Source organism: Phocoena phocoena, chromosome 13 (assembly GCF_963924675.1).
Source record: "Phocoena phocoena chromosome 13, mPhoPho1.1, whole genome shotgun sequence".
Taxonomy (NCBI): Eukaryota; Metazoa; Chordata; class Mammalia; order Artiodactyla; family Phocoenidae; genus Phocoena; species Phocoena phocoena.
The window spans coordinates 59,802,345-59,822,505 of record NC_089231.1 but is presented as its reverse complement, the minus strand read 5'-3'; the positions used below and the strand labels follow the sequence as shown (position 1 = coordinate 59,822,505).

Here is a 20,161-nt window from a genome sequence, read left to right as displayed (position 1 = left end):
CAGGTAGCATTCTCCACAGAACGAAAATGTACACTCAGTTGTAACAATAACAAAGGTTCACGGGCCACAAAATAATACCCCAAAGGTACAAATTCCTTCATAAGAATATAATTGTGCTCTTCAGTTTACCAGCTGTCCATGCTGCTCTACGGAGCTGGTGCCTAGGAGGACAGGGTTGGACCACTGGATGCTGAGGGTAGTTTTCCGTCAGGCAGCAGCAGTATTGGGAATCGGGCAGGGCAAGCAGTTTTATAAACACTTTCTTGGGCTCTTCAAAAGAGCCAATTAGGCAAAGCAAAATAAGCATATCGAGAAGTCTTCATCTCATCGGCACAAACACCATGGCACGTCCTGGCTTTGCAGGATGAAAGGTTTGTGTGCAGGGCTGTGTACGCCGTCAGCCAGCATTCAAGTATTCTAGGGCTACCTCATAGCAGAACTTGTACTGATCCTGGAACACAGAAGGGACAAAATGTCAGCGTGGCCATAGCGGGATGCAGTTTCTCTGAAAGCAATGATGCCAGATTAGGGTTTTAATTGGAAGCAATCAAACTGAGAAGGATGTGAATCAGAAGCGAACTGGGAAGTCATGGTCCTGAACCAGACACATATTCGTCGTTTGTAGATGTTTCCCACAAGGCCGATGAAAGAGGTATTTTGATATCTATGCTCATTAGAATTCCTGGAAAGTTCTAGACAACTGCAACACATATCTCTGTTTGTCCACACGTATGTGTTCACCTGTTACGTCAACATCCTGAGTACAAATTATTGGAAAGCCAAGAGGTGGAAGGAAAGATAATGAGGGCTGGGGACATGCCTTCATGATTTGCTCAGCAAATAAACGTGGCTTCACTCCTGGACCGGCTTTACCTCTGACTGTCAGTCAGCAGGATTTCCTCCATTTTATGAGAGTTTATTAAGCACCTGTTAAGTACCAAGTGTCTTGACCTGGTCCCTGACTCTGAGAAGTCCATGTCCAACAAGGAGGATGAGACGGGCACCCAATGGCACTCACGAGGCAGAGCTGAGCAGGGCCCACGAATGCTCCCCAACGTGGGTGCAGTGGAGGAGGGAGCTGAGCTTCTTAAGGAAGATGTGCAGGGGGTGGCAGGTAATGGGGGAGCCTGAGGATGAGCACGTGAGCGGGGGGGCGGTGGTTATGTGTCCTGGTTTGCCCGGGACAGTCCCAACTGATGCCTGTTGTCCTGGCGTCATCGTGACTTGTAGGCCCTTTCACTCTCAAGAGTGTCCCAGTTTGAATGATAAAGTACGTGGTCCTCCTAGCAAGCATCCCAGGTGGAGGCGACAGGATAAGGAAAGGCACAGAGTGGGGACGTCTGATGCCCTCTGGGAGCCACATACCAGTTCTTAATCGGGCAGTGAGCTCATCTCTCTTGAGCACAGAATTCTCAGATCCTGGACCATGGCCTGAGCAAGCCCCATGTGAGGTCCTGGCCCAGGTGGGGTTTCAGGTGGGAGGGGAGGGCCTTCGGCACCTGTGTTTAAGCCGTGAGCTGACCGATGCTCACCTGGGTGTGGCCTCTGAACCGAGCAGACAGACACGGGGGTTGAGGACGCCTCCGTCTGCCCCCTGGCAGCAGCCCAGTCACTCAGCAACTGGCAGGCCCCCCTCCCCCTCAGTCGGAGGGAGGCTTTCACCAGCCGTGTGGTCAGGACCACCGTCTCACATCCAATATGATGGCCACGACCAAGGAAATGCACCTCTTACTTTGGGGTTTGCCAGATTGATTAAAAAAAGGAATTTCCTTTTTTGTTTGATATGGGCCTAATTAGTCATCGCAATTTTCTTCCTCCACCTACATTTTGTTCTCGAAATGCCCCTCTAAACCAACCTATTTATTTGAAGACAAGGGCCATGGTCTCTCCCTCCATGGATAATACACCATCCTTAGCAAAGAGCCTGGCACACAGCTGGGGGTCAGACATTGGTTGTGTATGTAAATGGTGACCCAGAAAATGGGTTTAGCAGCTTTTGAGTCAACCCATTTAACATTCAAGGCTAGAGACTGGGGAATTCAAGATATAGCCTCAGCCCTCAGGATCCTACAATCTAGAGGCGAAGACAAAGTAAACAGATCATTCAACACACCGAAGGTGCCATGAAACTGAACATCAATGTCATTAACACCCGCCAGCCTAAAATACAAAAGACAGACAAAATCAAGTGCTGGTGAGGTTGTGGAGAAACTGGAATCCTCCTACACTGCTGGTAGGACTGTAACATGGCGCAGCCCCATTGGACGACCATCTGGCGGTCCCTCCGAAGGGTCACCCTATGACCCAGTGATTTCGCTCCTAGGAGCACACCTAAGGGCACTAAAAATATGTGACACTAAAACTTTCTGATTCACATTCCAGGATTTATTTCAGGGTTTGATACTTTCATTTTCAGAATATCTAAAAGAGATCATTTGAATTTCAAAATTCTTATGCTGTCAGCTCACTGGGCCGACGCTGGCTATGGAGTGCTCCAATCACTTCTCTGTTTTTGTGAATCACACAGACAATTCTTTTTTTTTTTTTTTTTTCATGGAAAACTAAGAGATCAATCCCTTCTTGCAATTAGTTTCGGCGCCAACGATGAACCATGCTCTTAACACAGAAAAATGCACTTAGAGGGCCGTGTGGCTGCCGGTCTCAGGTCACAACGCAGGTGAGGAAACCAGGAAACCAGGGTTGAACCCCTCGGGTTCATCCTGAGGGATGGCTGTGGTAGGGGCGTCACTGAAAGTACCTGGTCATAGGCATGACTATGGTTTTCAAAATGAATTCTTTCTCTCATTTTATCCCTCCTAAGCAAGCTGCCAGCCCCCAGAGACTCTGTGATGACTGGTTTCTGAACCAGAAAAATAAGGGGAACGAGCAGAAAGGCCATGAATCGCTGCGTCTCCTCCCCCAGGCACCTCGAGAAATGCCTGAAATCTTCCCACACTGCAAACGGATTACACTTGATCACCAGGTATAGGCCCGTCTTTGGTGGTTTCCTCTCTCAGGTTCCTTGCTTTTCAACAGTATAATTAAGCCCCACGAGCTAGCTCTGTGCTTCAGGGAAAAAAGAACTTTGATGCCTTGGGCCCAGAATCTCCCGATTTGGGTGACATTATCTTTGTGCTGGACTGTAACCAGGGCAACAAGCTACTCCTCTCGAAGACCCCTGACCTCACCTTCACTCCAGACCCACCTCTTATTTCCACAAAAGGGGAGAAAGTGAAGTTTGAAAGGGCACCCAAAGTGAGGTCACGCTTTAAAGGTCCCTGCTCTCGGAGGGGCGGCACGAGGCCACGGTGTCAGTGGGCGGCTGCAGAGGGCTCCCCTGAAGGGCTGGACGGTGCCTTTGTCAGCACGGCAGCCTGTGTCTGCAGAATGGGGCCCTACGGTCAGTCTGTCGCTTCAAACACCCCACGTCGCCTAAGAAGATTCAAAGAGAAGAGTCTGCATGGCTCACCTGGGGCAAAGTTTCCCTCCCACGCGCACCTGCTTTTTGAAACTAGCACCAGCTTCAGTTTCGGCTGGATCCTTGCTGACAAATCCTTCAGTCTGGAAAAAAATTCTTCTGACTGACGCGCCTGTCAGGAGGGGAAGTGGTCCCCTTGTGCCAATAATCCTGGGTAGGACCGTTTGGTTCAACGTTCCCAGTGAGTCACACTGGGTGACCAACCACTGTGCCCAGGAGACACCTGGGAGGCAGCTGCCCATCTCTGACGATGGGTGGGTGGGTCATTACCCTCATTATAGCTCTGAAAGAGTCGGAAGCACCTCCTCCCTCAAAGCCCATGAACAGTCCATGCAGCTGCTTCCCTATGCAGACCTGTTAGCCTGTAGCCGCCGCCTTCTGGGTCCCAGGGAGCAACTCAGGGTGACACGGGTCCAGGTACAGAGAAGAAAAGTCTGCTCGCCCAGCAAATGTTTACTGGGCCCTCCTTGGAGCCAGGAGCTCAGCTGGGGCTGGCGGGCAGGGGTGGGCTCTGCCTCCGGGGCATCAGAGTCTGGGGTGGGTGGGGGCACAGGGCATTCACACAGACTCCTCAGGAGCAGGGAGTGTGACCGCAGGTCAGTGGGCTCAGGGCTGCGAGCCTGGGGGGATGCGTGGCAGGGCCTGGCCCCGGGGGACGTGGATGCCACCAGTGTCCCAGAGACGGGCCACATGGCCGGTGGGGGCACAGCTCAGGGACGTGAGTGAGCCTCTCTGACACCCCCCCCCCGAGGCCTACATCCTCTGCTGCAACACACACACCCACACACACCTACACACACATGCACACCCGCCCACACGTGCACACCTACACACACCCACACACACCTACACACACAGCCCCACATACACAGCCACAGGCACACACACCCACACATGCACACCTACACACACACCCACACACACCTACACACATGCACACCCGCCCACACGTGCACATCTACACACACCCACACCCACACAAACCTATACACACAGCCCCACATACACAGCCAGACACAGGCACACACACCCACACATGCACACCTACACACACACACCCACACACACCTACACACACATGCACACCTGCCCACACGTGCACACCTACACACACCCACACCCACACAAACCTATACACACAGCCCTACATACACAGCCAGACACAGGCACACACACCCACACATGCACACCTACACACACATGCACACCCGCCCACACACACCTATACACCACACCTACGCCCACACGCCCCGCCTTTCACATAGCCCATCGGTTTCCCGTGAGTTCTCAGGCAGAGGCTTAGGGGGCAGTTTACACACGTGAGTGGGAGAGTCTGTGTGCTGTCCACGCTGCGGAGGCTGCAGGGCGGGGGTAAGGCCCTCTGTAGGAGTGCCGGGCCAGCATGTTATTTCAGTGCAGGGAAGAGGGAAGGGGCCTGGTCTGGGTGGTCACTTGTCCGTCATGGGAGGTCCTGGCAGAGGTCTGAGTGGGAGCAAGAGGGATGGAGAGGAAGCTGCCCGGCCTCGCCCTGTGGCCCACGTGGCAGGTCAGGGACGGCCTCCGTATCCTCCTGAGCCGTGTTTCTTGCCCTGTAGCACATCACGTGGGCTCCGACCGCCCTAATCTTCTGGGCCGTGGCCTGGCATCTGTGTTTGCGAGGTGCCCCAGGTGATCTCACGTGCAGACGGGCCAAGGGCCTTTCTAAACTAGCTACTAAGTCCCTTAACCTCGGCTGTACACTAGGACCACCTGGGGCGCTGGTACCACCGCTGCTGAAAAGCCAGGCCCACGTCAACCGGATCAGAGTCTCGGGGATGGGCCCAGGGCTCAGAACTTTTTAAAGCTCCCATTAAAGAAAAGTCAATTTCATAGAGACAGAGACTAGAATTGCGGCTGCCGGGGGAGGGACAAGTGGGGTGATGCTGGTGAGGGGACAGATTTTCAGTTGTAAGAGCAGTAAGTTCCGCGGCTCTAATGTACAGCACGGTGACTAGAGTTAATGATGTGAAACTGTACCCTTGAAAGGTGCTGACCGTCGATCATAAGGGTCCTGACCACACACACAGTCAGCTGTGTTAACTCTGTGAGGCCACAGATGTGCTGATTATCGTGATCTTGGTAACCACTCTATAATGCGTACGTATGTCACATCAGCACGTTGGCCAAAGCTCCCACCACCTCCCAGGGGATAATATGTTTCTCTAGGCAAGATCTGTCCCCTAAAGGCTGTTTCTCGGTTAAAAAGGAGCCCTGGGAACTTCAAAAGCCAAATGTGGAAGCAAAGGTGGGAGAGGACTGTTAGTTGAAGCAGCAGGTTTTCCAGCAACTGTACTAGATTCATAGGAGCTCAGAGCGGGCGACCCCATCCGCCTCTGACCAGTCCAATAGCGCCAACCTCACTCAGGCTGTACCGTCGTGGCCTGCCCCACCCCCTGGAACCCAGGCCTTTGACGGCAGCTGGAGCCTGGCTGAAGAGGCGGATAACTGAGAAGCTGGCCTGAAAGAGGGGTCAGGAAACAAACCCAGCGGCCCCTGCTGCATCAAAACATCTAGTCTTGTGTTAAAATGATTTTGCTTCCTGGCAGTCCACTGGCTTTCCCCTGGAGCCTCCACACCTAAACATTTGAAGAAATAAATCCATAGGCCCTTCTGGCTCTCCCTGGAGAGTGCCATGCTTCAAAACGCATAGGGAAGTTCTTAACTCAGAAGCAATTTGGAAAAATAGTGAGCTGCAAGGGGAGACGAAGACGGGCACACCGACCGCCACGGAACATTCATCCGGCCCTGGCAGGGAGGGCGTGGCAGCAAATTTTGGTGTCTGAATGGAAAGGGCCCCCAATGAGCAGACCCAGGCGCACCTGGTGGGGCTCCCCACGCCCACCCGCCTACCTCCTGGGGTGCGCTCCAGGGCATCCTGGCTCCCACTTCATTCTGCGCAGAGGCGGCTAGGAGGTACCTTTTCAGCTCCTGGTACAACATTTTGTGCTTAGGAGAAACACAGGTCTTGGATGGCCTTTTATGCCCAATAAAATTATACCAGATTTTATCTCCTTGACTTGAATTAATTAATTCTCTCAGCCAACACACAAATGTACGAGTACCAAACTAAACAGAAATTGTACTTACAGGCAAAAACAAACAAGCCAACGACAAGAGCCCTGATTCAACTCAAGAAGCTTCAAACCCACTGAAAAGCGCATCGTGACATTTTTTCTCTGGTCACCAGATATTATCCATTATCCCGCCAGCAGGCACTGTGACAAGTTTATCAGACATTTTTCTCAGGAAATTGTAGGACTCTCCTACATTTCTCAGCCACTGAGTTGACCCTAAAACTGGTGCTGACCCTCGGGGTTTGGGGCATCCAAGGATCCTATTTCTCTATCAGAATCACACATAACTACGGAAACGCCCTGGCTATTACAGGTAAGTGGGCTGAGATCAGAAGCTTCCTTCATGTAAAATCACCCTTGTCCTGTAGTCTGCACCGCGGATTTGGGAAAAGCCATGTTGTTCCTGCCCATAAAAACTGGTGAGTGATGGCAAATCAAAACTACAATGAGATATCATCTCACACCAGTCAGAATGGCCATCATCAAAAAATCTAGAAACAATAAATGCTGGAGAGGGTGTGGAGAAAAGGGAACACTCTTGCACTGCTGGTGGGAATGTGAACTGGTACAGCCACTATGGAGAACAGTATGGAGGTTCCTTAAAAAACTACAAATAGAACTACCATATGACCCAGCAATCTCACTACTGGGCATATACCCTGAAAAAACCATAATTCAGAAAGAGTCATGTACCAAAATGTTCATTGCAGCTCTATTTACAATAGCCCGGAGATGGAAACAACCTAGGTGTCCATCATCGGATGAATGGATAAAGAAGATGTGGCACATATATACAATGGAATATTACTCAGCCATAAAAAGAAACGAAATTGAGCTATTTGTAATGAGGTGGATGGACCTAGAGTCTGTCACACAGAGTAAAGTAAGTCAGAAAGAGAAAGACAAATACCGTATGCTAACACATATATATGGAATTTAAGAAAAAAAATGTCATGAAGAACCTAGGGGTAAGACAGGAATAAAGACACAGACCTACTGGAGAACGGACTTGAGGATATGGGGAGGGGGAAGGGTGAGCTGTGACAGGGCGAGAAAGAGGCATGGACATATATACACTACCAAACGTAAGGTAGATAGCTAGTGGGAAGCAGCCGCATAGCACAGGGAGATCAGCTCGGTGCTTTGTGACCGCCTGGAGGGGTGGGATAGGGAGGGTGGGAGGGAGGGAGACGCAAGAGGGAAGAGATATGGGAACATACATATATGTATAACTGATTAACTTTGTTATAAAGCAGAAACTAACACACCATTGTAGAGCAATTATACTCCAATAAAGATGTAAAAAAAAAAAAAAAATTGGTGAGTGATGGAAGCTGTAGCCAGAGCCACTGGGGGAAAGGCCTGGAAGGGTCTGCTTCTAATGACCTGCTTAGTTCAGGCTACAGTGAGAGGGAACTAAAATTTAAAAAAAAAATCAAGGTCAGCTTTTTTCAAGTACCAACTGAAGTTTGGAAGCAACACACCCATCCCTGAATCAGGGCGTTAAATACCGAACGACATCACAGTCAGAATATTTCCATTGTGCATTTGTTTCCATCCTCTGTCAATCTGCTTATCTGTTCTAAACTCAGGCCGCCTCTAACTGCCCAACTGGCCTTCTCTCAACTGCCCTAAGCCCAGAAGATGGAGAATTCCATGGCGGGGAAACTCTTTAAAATTCGGGATGGGGGTGGTCCCTGGGAGTGAGAGAGTTCTCTGACTAGTGAAGTCCGGGCATGGAATGTGAGGGTCTGCCTCCTGGCCCATCCTCGTGACATCTGGGCCATGGGAAAGGCACTTACGAGCACCGTGTGTATACATGCTGCACTCCGGCGGCCCCCTCACCCTCACCCAGCACTCGTTTTCAGGGACCAGGCCACACCGTGCCCCGTAGACCCCTCCACTCTCAGGGACCAGGTCTTTCTCACCTGGGCAGCTTCCAAAACACTATCACACATATCATCCTGTGGGATGATCTCAATAAACCAACACTATCCCTAATTTACATGACTCAGGCTCAGGAAAGGAGAGCGACGTGCCCAAGGCGACTTCAATAGCCCAGGTACTTTGTCTGAGGTTACTTCACTCCAATGAGCAGAGCTGAGACTAGAGGGTGGGTTTGCAGGGGCGTCCCCAGGGCAGGGCAGGGAAGGGAGCTGCCACGTGGGGGGCAAGATCCTTTTTTCACAGAAACCAACATGGTAATTGCTGATGGTTTGAGAGTCTGCACCTGGCCAAACAGGTGCCTGTTTACAAATTCCCTGGGCAGCAGGGTGCTCCTGGGGGCGGGAGCAGCTCGTTGGGCGTGAGGCACGTCAGTGGGGGAAGCAGGGCTTTTGCCAAGCAGGGCTCGGATGTGGCCATCCCAGGCAGGGGCCATGGCTGCTTCTTCAGCCTCAGCTTGAATCTCAACTCCCTCTTTAGTCCCTTTATTACATTTACAATTTTAACCCCCTGCTGCAGTGCTGCGCACCCAGGACGCAGGCTTTCCAAGCTCATCGGTGACCCTGTCACCCCCGCCCCCGCCCATTCTCCCCACCTTGGGGTCGGTCTTACTGTTTCCTCCCGATCCTTCCTCCACTGACAGAGAAGTACAAAAACCTCATCGAAAAGCTTCCTCCTTTAAGCTATCCTCCTATTTGAGTCTCAGTGGTTGGTATCTCAACAGCTCCGCACAAAAAAGAGATTTCATGAAATACTCTAAGAAAATAATTCCACATCGTGCTTTGTTTCTCCACCTCTTTCATCCTTTCCTCAGATACGGCCACCACCGTAATTAAATGCAATCGTCTGGATGTCAAACTCCAATTCCCAGCTTTGATAAATATTAGGTGATTAAGCTATTTATAAAATATGTAATTTGAAAATCTGGCATTTCATGTGCTGTGATTATTTCTTCTCTGTGAAGATGAAGTGCTTAGCCACGTGGAAGGCGCTGCCGAGAACAGCAATTAATCAGGATGTTCGCTTGTGAGTTTCAACTATTTCCATGTGTCAAATGTGCTGAGCGAGTCTCCTTGTGAAAAGGCAGAGGAAGGGAGAACGAGGGAGAAAAACCTGCACGAGTGAAGTGATTGCCCTGTGAACACGAGTCTCTCCCTCCCAGGGGTCAGCCTGAGCGAGGGGCCGGGTGTCTCACGCTAACTGGGAAAGGGTCCCCCGAGTGGGATGGACGGGGTCCTACCAGCAGGTCCACCATGTTGGGCTTGTTGTTCCTCAGCGTCTTCACGGCGTGGAAGACGTCCACCGTCCTCTGGTGCCGGAGCATCTCACAGACAATGCTGATGGCGCAGAAGGTCCCGCTGCGGCCTCCCCCGTTCCTGTGGGAAGAGGAGGAGAGGCCGGTGGTGGGCCTGGGTCGCCCTCGTACCGCACGGCTCCCACCACCTGTGTGCACCTGCTGCCTAAGCCCTCCTGGCTGGGACTCTCCACCTGGGCCCATCCCTCTACTGATGCAAATGGGGCCCAGGGGTCACCTGACTGGAGGTGATGCGAAACTGGCACATCCTGCTCTCCCAGTACGTCTCTGCCCTGATGATGTAACTTGATATGGCAATTTACCGGTTTTTATGGAAAGGGACCACCCAGGAAAATTCTCAATAAACAAACAACTCGTGTAGCATGTGCAGGAAAACTGTGATGGGTGTGGGTTATGCTCAAAGATGGATTTGGCCTTAAACAATCCATTAGCATGTCATGATTTATCTCTAAAACATAAGGGCTCTTTTTAAATAAACTTTTTATTCTGGATTAATTTTAGATGTACAGAATCACTGCAAAAATAGCACAGAGAGTTCCTTGCCTGCCCGCCTTCCCCGATGTAAAAATGTCACATAACCATAGCAGATGGTCAAAACCAGGAAGTTAATGCTGGTATAACACTATTAACTAAACTACAGACCTTAGTCAAGTGTCACCACTTTTTCTGGTCCAGGATCCAGTCCAGGACCCACCTTGCATTTAGGTGTCACACCTCCTTAGTCTCTTCCATGTGATCAGTCCTCCATCTTCCCTTGTCTTTCTTGACCTTGACACTTTCAAAGAGGACTGGTCAGTTATTTTGTAGAGTATGGAATATAGAGTGAGACGTAGAAAACAGCCATGGTCCCCTTCCACGATTTGAGAAGTCATCACAAAATACAAATTGTAGAAAGTCCTTCATTTGAGTTCGTCTGATGCCTTCTCATCACTGGAAATGAGGTTATGCACTTTGACAAGAAAGCCACAGAAGGGCTGTTACCTCCTTTGAAGGTTCATGGTGTTGAACTGTCTTATTGCTTGTGATGTTGACCTTGGTCACTTTTTTTTTTTGCCTTTTCTACTATATTCTTTTTTTTAAATTTATTTTATCGAAGTATAGTTGATTTACAATGTTGTATTCTACTATATTCTTTTTAAAATATCTTTATTGGAGTATAATTGCTTTACAATGGTGTGTTAGTTTCTGCTGTGTAACAAAGTGAATCAGCTATACATATACATACATCCCTATGTCCCCTCCCTCATAAGCCTCCCTCCCACCCTGCCTATCCCACCCCTGGTCGCTTATTAAGACAGTGGGTGTCTGGCAGATTTTTTCACTGTGTAGTTATGTAAATTACCATCATAACTTCTCTTTGTAGTTAGTAAGTATCTTGGGAAAGATACTTTGGGATTATGCAAATATCTTGTTTCTCCTCAAAGTTTCACCGGCTGATTTTAGTGTCTATTGGTAGGTCCCATCTGCAACAAGTCACAGTGATATCTGCCTGACTGGTTTTCACTTCCCTCTCTCCTTCTACATTCTACTCTAAAGAGAGAGCTGTCTCTCAGCCACCATTTGAAAATTTATTTGCTTATTTATTTCTATTTTATTATTTATTTGTCACTTTAGACTTATACATATTAATTTCACTTCTATGAGCTAAAATAGTATCCATATTTATTTTGTTGCTGAAATTGTTCCGGTCTGGGCCAGTAGGAGCTCCATCAGGCTGGTTCCTCCATCTCTTTTCAAGCACTTCCTTACTTTCTAGAACCACAAGATGTTCTACACTCATCCTGTATCTCCTTCCCTGCACCAGCTCTGGAATCAACCTCTTTTCCAAGTAGATAAAGGATCCTTTTTTTAACAAACACAATATCATTATTATTACACCTAAAATAAACACTACAGTTTAATAGAATCAAATTTCTAGACACTGTACAAATTTCCAAGATTGTTTCAGACATTTTCTTACAGCTAACTTTTTCAAATCCTCATCCAAGCAAAGTCCACGTGTTGAATTTGGTTGACATGTCTTGCAAGTTTATTTTAATCTATAGGTTCCTCTTTGCTCTCTTCTTTTTTTCTCTTGGCAATTTATTTGTTGAGGAAATGGGGTCATTTTCCCCTGCAGGGAAAATGACAACCCACATTCTGGGTTGTTCTCATTCACTGTATCTCTGAGAAGCACTTAACACACCAATTTCTAACCCTATACTTCCTGTTTATTGGGAGTTAGCTCCAGAGCGTCATAAGAATTCAGGATTTTTTTTCTGGACAAGAATACTTTATAAATGAACTTTCATTGGGAAGCAGGCACAAGATATCAACCTGTTCTGTGATTTTAAGATTGATCTCTGTGTTCCAATGCCAGCTTGATCATTCCATGATTAAGTTCCTAATCAATTTTTTAGATAAAGTATAACATACCTATAATTAAGTCCACAAACAGTAAATGTAGATCTCTGTTAACTTCTACAAATGCATATGTCATGTAACCACCATTCAGATCAAGGTACAGACTGCTATCAGCCCCCTGAACCCCCCTCCTCCCAATATTCCTTCCTCATCAACACCATCAATACCCCAAGATAATCTTTGTTCTCACGTCTAGCATCATAAGTTTCTTTTGTCTGTTCTGGAATTTTGAATACGTGGAATCATACAGTATATACTCTTTTGAGTGGCTTATTTCACTTAATATCATCTGTGTGAGAATAATCCATATCGTATCAGTAGTTTGTTCTCTTACATTGCTGAGAACAATTCCATTGAATGGATATACTACTGTATAATCGTACTATTGTATAATTTCTTTATCTAGGAGCTGACAAATGTTTGGGATATTTGCAGCTTTCCATATTATGAGTATACCTGCTATAAGCATGTTTCCTATTGCATATATGACTCATTTCTGTAGTCACAGACCTCAGAGGAGAAGAGCTCAGAGGATACATTTATATTTAGCTTTAGTAGATGCTGTTAACCAGCTCCAAAATGGTTGTACATATTTACTTCCTACCAGCAGCATTTGGGAGTCCAGTTTTTCCACAGCTTCCCAACACTTAGAATCATTTATTTGTTTATCGTTTAAATTTTAGCCATTCTGGTGAGCATGCAGGGGCATCCGATTTTAATGTATTTTAATGTGTATTTTCCTGAAAACTAATGATGCCTTTTCTATGCTTATTGGCTATCTGGCTATTCTTTTTTAAAAAATGCAGTTCTTATCAAGTGTTCTGCCCAAACAATTGGAGTGTCTATCCTTTTCCTATTGACTTGCAGTAGTTCTTAGGCATTCTGGCTAGGAATCCTTTGTCAGATGTATGTAGCACAAAACTCTTTGTCTTGCCTTGTGTTTTCACTCTCACTGGGGTCTTTGGATGGACAGGAGTGCTTAGCTTTAATGAAATCCAATTTACCAATTTTTCCTTTATGGATACTGTCCTGTGTAACACATCTCTGGTTACCCCATGGTCTTGAAGATTTTCTCCAGAAGCTTCATTGTTTTCCTTTCATGTGTTGGTCTACAATCCACCTGGAGATGCTTTCTGTGTGTAGCATGAGAAGGGACACCACTGCCCTGCAGTAGGTGTGTGCTGTGGACCTTGTTGTGAATCAGAAGACCCCGAGGTGTGGCTCCGTTCCTGGACTTTCTCTTCTGCTCCCTTAGTTTGTGTTCTCTCTTTGCACTGGCGCCTCACTGCTTTTCCCCCATCGGCTTTTTACCTAACGCTTTCAGCAGCTATCGACGACCACTGTCTACTTCCATTACTTTCATCAAGGGTTGAAAGATGGTGATATCTTAATTCTCTCCATTCTGTCTGGTTTTACTAGCTGGAAGACATGTGTAAAGAAAAAGAATCCCGTTTGCTTAGTGCGAGCCATAATGCGGCTCAAGGAACCATCTAATTCACAGCCCAATGCCAGTCTCGGGCGTCTCGGGCAGGGACGCTCTGCCCAATGCCAGTAGGTGGCGCTGCGCCTTGCCGAATACGAAGATCTCTCCTTAGAGATGGAAAGCAGGTTGCCTTTGGGGGTCAAAGCATCCCTTCCTGGCATGTTCCCACAACTAAAAAACCTTAGATTAAGATTTTTAAATCTCAACAACGATCAGCATCCTCAGCAGGCCTGGGTCTCATGCCCACCGTAATGCTGAGAGAGGACGAGGCAGCCCCACAGGAACAGCAGGGACTTTTGGTGGGGACGGTGGTTCCAAAGAAAAGTCCAGGGGGGTGGGGGCTGGGCCGGTCGGAGGGCAGAAGCAGCAGGTGCCCACCACGTCCACTGGAGTTAAAGAACAGCCCGCTGTCTTAGCCGCCACGTGGGGTGGTGATGTAATGGTTTAGTTCGGGGTCGCAGCTGTGCCTTGGGAGAGTATGGCTATGAAGTGCAGTGATTCAAGGGGTCTTTGTGTCTTCCCCTCAGGCCTGTCCTGTGCCTCAGCTCCCCTCTTGGGATGTAGCCCTTTGGGTTACAGCACTGGCCCTTGTTAGGAAGCTACTAGGAAGCGTGGCATTCCTAGTCCAGACGCTGGTGGAGTCCAGACGCAGAAATCGGTAACTGCAAACTATTTTTAGTATCGCCAAGAAACCTAACGGATCGAATACACACTCTAACCAAAATGTCAGTTTTCCTTGCTGGGCTTGTATGAACTCACACAGGTGACCCTCTGATTATATTCTGATCAGAAGTTATATCTGGGCGTAGAGAAATAAAAACGGGGACGTGAGCTGTTAATCGATCCTTTTGGACATTTTCTCCGTGGAGATGTTTTTAATGAACTGGGTCCCTGAGAAGGAAGGCAAGGTTTTGGGGGTGGGGCCTCTGACGGAGGGCAGGGATGATTCTTTCCGAGGGCACAGCAGTTTCCTGCAGGAGGAGACACTGCCACGTTCGGTGCCGAAAGGGGCTCCCAGACCCCGGGGTGGGGGTGGGGTTTGGGGTACAGGGGCTGCATTGCGGGAGATACAGCACCGAGTGGACGGTAACCCAGCCCTTAGCTTCGCCTGTTGATTTCACAAGGGTCGGTCTGCCCGGAGTAGAGCTTTATCTTCCTTTCAGTTCGGGAGAGATCTCACTGTGCGCTTCTAATGACACTCCACCGAAAAGAGACATCAGCTTAATACTTTCAGTTTCCACAAATTCTCTACCCATCTCCCCTGACTGCAGGGCTTTCTAATCGCCGGCTCCATTAAGCCAGCTCCAACTGGCTGATTAGCTGCTACCATCACCTACGAGAAAATGCAGGTGAAAGTGCTTTGAAAAGCACGGAGACTCGAGCCAGTGGCTCTCAACCTTGGGGGCACTCTGAAACAATCCAGGTCCTCGCACCCCCAGAGATTTTGATTTAGGTGGTTTTGCTGTGTTCTGGGCATAGTGTTTTTTTGTTTTTTTTTTTTTTAAAGCTCCCCAAATGTGCAGCCAAGGTTGGGAACCATTATTCTGTAGCCAAGTTCTCCCATTTTAGCACCTGCTAAAACTGCCAGCCGGGAAAACCAGTTTGGAGACACTGGCTGCAAGCAAATCTTCCCAATATATATATATCCCCAGGCAAACAAAATGAGACAAAACAAAACTGTCTTAAAACCACAAAGAAGAAGGAGACGGTTCCTTTGAAACCTCTGACATGAAATCCAATAGAATTACCAACTAGTGAGCTGGTAAACCAGCTTTTCCATATCAGGGAGGGTGCCCGGATTGTGGCCTTTGCTGACATCCGTGATGTAAATACCCCCACCACCGATGATTTCAAGTTACCAACAGTTTAACAACCAGCTCAGAAAATTCCCCAAAGCTTAACAATGGGCTCTCAAGAGCTGGTAGGAGCTCACTGAACCCACCCAGGTACTGTTTTTCTGAGGTGGGGGGGTTGGCTCCCAACCACAAGGTCAGGGCTCATTTTATAGCAGTGACACCCCATCCAAATGTAAAACGTGCATGATCTTGTTTTCTGCAAAGCAAACCAAACACTTAATGAGCGGACTGGTGAGCTTTCACTCAGACCTGCTTATTTCTTCTCCATTTATAGTGAAATGAGAGGCAGTGAAGCAGGGCGTCAGCCCAGTGGATCTGAGCACTTACAGGCAGTGCACAACCGTGCGGCCTTCCCCACCATTGTATTCCTCCTGCCACTTGTCCACCTGGCGGATGAGCTTCAAGAAGGAGCGCTTGGACACAGGCGTGTCTCTGTACATGGGCCAGCCCAGGAACTGGAACTGCTGCACCATCCGGTACCCGTCCTGGGGCTGCAGAGAGTTGGGCAACAAGCGGGGAGTGGAGAGAAAGCAGGCATTATTCCTGGGGCTGAACTCCAGCGGGTTGATCCCACCTACTCATCCCAGTGGGCACGAGGGAAGGAGGGGCCTGCCTGTAAATAACGAAGGAAACATCTACTGGCCCAAAGAGTTATGAGTTTCAATCTGGAGCCATTATAAAAAACCATGTGATGCTAAAAACTCTCCAGAAAGTAGGCATAGAGGGAACTTACCTCAACATAATAAAGGCCATATATGACAAACCCACAGTCAACATCGTTCTCAATGGTGAAAAACTGAAACCATTTCCTCTAATATCAGGAACAAGACAAGGTGGCTCACTCTCACCACCATTATTCAACATAGTTTTGGAAGTTTTAGCCACAGCAATCAGAGAAGAAAAAAGTAATAAAAAGAATCCAAATCAGAAAAGAAGTAAAGCTGTCACTGTTTGCAGATGACATGATACTATACATAGAGCTTCCTAAAGATGCTACCAGAAAACTACTAGAGCTAATCAATGAATGTAGTAGAGTAGCAGGATACAAAATTAATGCACAGAAATCTCTTGCATTCCTATACACTAACAACGAAAAATCTGAAAAAGATATTAAGGAAACACTCCCATTTACCACTGCAACAAAAAGAATAAAATACCTAGGAATAAACCTACCTAAGGAGACAAAAGACCTGTATGCAGAAAACTATAAGACACTAATGAAAGAAATTAAAGATGATACCAACAGATGGAGAGATATACCATGTTCTTGGATTGGAAGAATCAACATTGTGAAAATGACTATACTACCCAAAGCAATGTACAGATTCAATGAAATCCCTATCAAACTACCAATGGCATTTTTCACAGAACTAGAACAAAAAATTTCACAATTTGTATGGAAACACAAAAGACCCTGAATAGCCAAAGCAATCTTGATAAAGAAAAACAGAGTGGGAGGAATCAGGCTCCCAGACTTCAGACTATACTACAAAGCTACAGTAATCCAGACAGTACGGTACTGGCACAAAAACAGAAAGATAGATCAATGGAACAGGATAGAAAGCCCAGAGATAAACCCACGCACATATGGTCACCTTATCTTTGATAAAGGAAGCAAGAGTATACAATAGAGAAAAGACAGCCTCTACAATAAGTGGTGCTGGGAAAACTGGACAGATACATGTAAAAGAATGAAATTAGAACACTTCCTAACACTATACAGAAAAATAAACTCAAAATGGATTAAAGACCTAAATGTAAGGCAAGAGACTATAAAACTCTTAGAGGAAAACATAGGCAGAACACTCTATGACATAAATCACAGGAAGATCCTTTCTGACCCACCTCCTAGAGAAATGGAAATAAAAACAAAAATAAACAAATGGGACCTAATGAAACTTCAAAGCTTTTGCACAGCAAAGGAAACCATAAACAAGACCAAAAGACAACCCTCAGAATGGGAGAAAATATTTGCAAATGAAGAAACTGACCAAGGATTAATCTCCAAAATATACAAGCAGCTCAATATCAAAAACAAACAATGCAATCCAAAAATGGGCAGAAGACCTAAACAGACATTTCTCCAAGGAAGATATACAGATTGCCAACAAACACATGAAAAGATGCTCAATATCACTAATCATTAGAGAAATGCAAATGAAAACCACAATGAGGTATCACCTCACACCAGTCAGAATGGGCATCATCAAAAAATCTACAAACAATAAATGCTGGAGAGGGTGTGGAAAAAAGGGAACCCTCTTGCACTGCTGGTGGGAATGTAAATTGATAATCGAGTCACTATGGAGAACAGTATGGAGTTCCTTAAAAAACTAAAAATAGAACTACCATATGACCTAGCAATCCCACTACTGGGCATATACCCTGAGAAAACCATAATTTAAAAAGAGTCATGTACCACAATGTTCATTGCAGCACTATTTACAACAGGCAGGACATGGAATCAACCTAAGTGTCCATTGACAGATGAATGGATAAAGAAGATGTGGCACATATATACAATGGAATATTACTCAGCCATAAAAAGAAACAAAATTGAGTTATTTGTAGTGAGGTGGATGGACCTAGAGTCTGTCATACAGAGTGAAGTAAGTCAGAAAGAGAAAAACAAATACTGTATGCTAACACATATATATGGAATCTAAACCAAAAAAACAAAAGGTTCTGATGAACCTAAGGGCAGGACAGGAATAAAGATGCAGACGTAGAGAATGGACTTGAGGACATGGGGAGGGGGAAGGGTAAGCTGGGACGAATGAGAGAGTAGCATGGACATATATACACTACCAAACGTAAAATAGCTAGCTAGTGGGAAGCTGCTGCATAGCACAGGGAGATCAGCTCGGTGATTTGCAACCACCTAGAGGGGTGGGATAGGGAGGGTGGGAGGGAGACGCAAGAGGGAGGGGATATGGGGATATACATATAGCTGATTAACTTTGTTATACATCAGAAACTAAGACAACACTGAAAAGCAATTCTACTCCAATAAAGGTGTTAAAAAAAAATCCATGTGTTTCCAATGACAGGCCAGACAAATAAAAGCAAGCAGAATGCTATTGCTTTGCAAAAGGGCCCCCTCACTCCGGTTGGGCCTCTGCTCACACAGTTTTGTGAAAAATAGTGCCAACCTGAGCACTGACCACAGTGGGCAGCAAGTGGTAAAAAGGCTTGACTTTAATTACAGGTAAATTAAAGGTAAAGGATAAGTTATGACCTGGCAATGTCTGTGATCTCAGGGAGACACAGATTACACCCTGTTTCCTGCGAGTACAACACGGTTCTGCTTCTTGGTGTGACTCTTGCTAAGATAATTAGATGGAAGTGCAGGATTCAGGAAGTAACCTGGCCATGGCTAAACCTCTCGGGCTAAATCCTCTGTGGCTGTCGGTGGCACCTGACAGAGGGGATCTCACTCTCCCCTTCCCCTCCTGGCTGTTCTTCCCCCGTCACTGCTCTCTCCTCTCCGCCCTGGCCCCCTTCCTCCCAGACCTCTTGCTGATGGAGGCCCCATGCTCAGTTCCCCGGTCCCTTTCTCTTCTCTCTCTCGATGGTTTCATTCAGTCTCATGGCTTTAAATCTTCCACTAAGTCCTCAATTTGTGTCTCCAGTTCAGACCTCTCTCCTGAATTCCACCCTCACAGACTCGAGGGCCTACTTGATATTCCCACGTAGGCATCTAATAGTCATCTTGAATCCAGTATGATCCCTCCCTGAACGGACCCTCTGTCCATGCATTCCCCCACCCCTAACAATTCCGTTACCCGCACAGCCTTTCCTAACCTGGTTAATGTCTGCTCCATCTAGCTCTCAGGACCCAAATCCTGAGAACCACCTCGACTCCCTGGGATCCAAACTATCGGCCAATCCGATCGGCTCTGCCGTCAAAATACATCAGTGTCTGCACCTCCCACCCCTCCCCCTGCTGCCACTCCGTCCTGCTTTGTCCCTTCTCGCCTGGATTATTATAACAGCCTCCTGATGCGTCTCTCTTACTGTCTGTTCTCAACACAGAAGCCAGAGTGCGCCTTTTAAACGGCAGGTTATAGCTCATGACTCTTCGACTCAAAACCCTGTAACGGCTCCTTCTTTCCTTCACAGCAAAAGCCCCAGTCCTGGCAGCAGCCTGCAAGGTCCTACGTGATCTCTGTCCCCTCGACCCCTCGGACTTCGGCCCTAGCAGCTACTCCCACCCTCACTTCCTGGGCTGCAGCCACATCAGCCTCCTTACTGTTCCGGGAACTCACCAGACAAGGCCCCACCTCAGGGCCTTTGCACTGACTGTCACTTCTGCCTGCAAAGCTGCCTGCACGAGAGCACATGGCTGGCCCTTCACTCCAGTCGGGCCCTTGCTCACCTGGCACATCTGCTCTCCCCTCTGGTCCAGGCCCCGGCACCTTCTGCCTCCCCACTTTTTTTCCTACAGCACCCACTGCTTGCTAACAAATCTAGTAGGATATGCGTTGTCTTTATCCTCTCCTGTCTGTCTTCTCCCTTTAGAACATAAGCTCCATAAGGTCAGTGAGTTCACAAACTCCTTGAAGAGAC

At 47.5% G+C, this 20,161-nt stretch overlaps 1 protein-coding gene across 1 annotated transcript in view; it reads right to left on the bottom strand.

Moving 5' to 3' along the window:
- Positions 1-397: 397 nt before the first annotated feature.
- The window catches only part of PTPRM (protein tyrosine phosphatase receptor type M), a 570,916-nt gene continuing 551,152 nt past the window's right edge, over positions 398-20,161 (bottom strand). Inside the window, exons 32-34 of the mRNA XM_065889474.1 lie at positions 15,920-16,083; positions 9,776-9,911; positions 398-451 (exon numbers count right to left, since the gene is read on the bottom strand). Of these exons, the coding sequence (XP_065745546.1) occupies positions 398-451; positions 9,776-9,911; positions 15,920-16,083 (354 nt within the window). The remainder of the gene's footprint in view (positions 452-9,775; positions 9,912-15,919; positions 16,084-20,161) is intronic.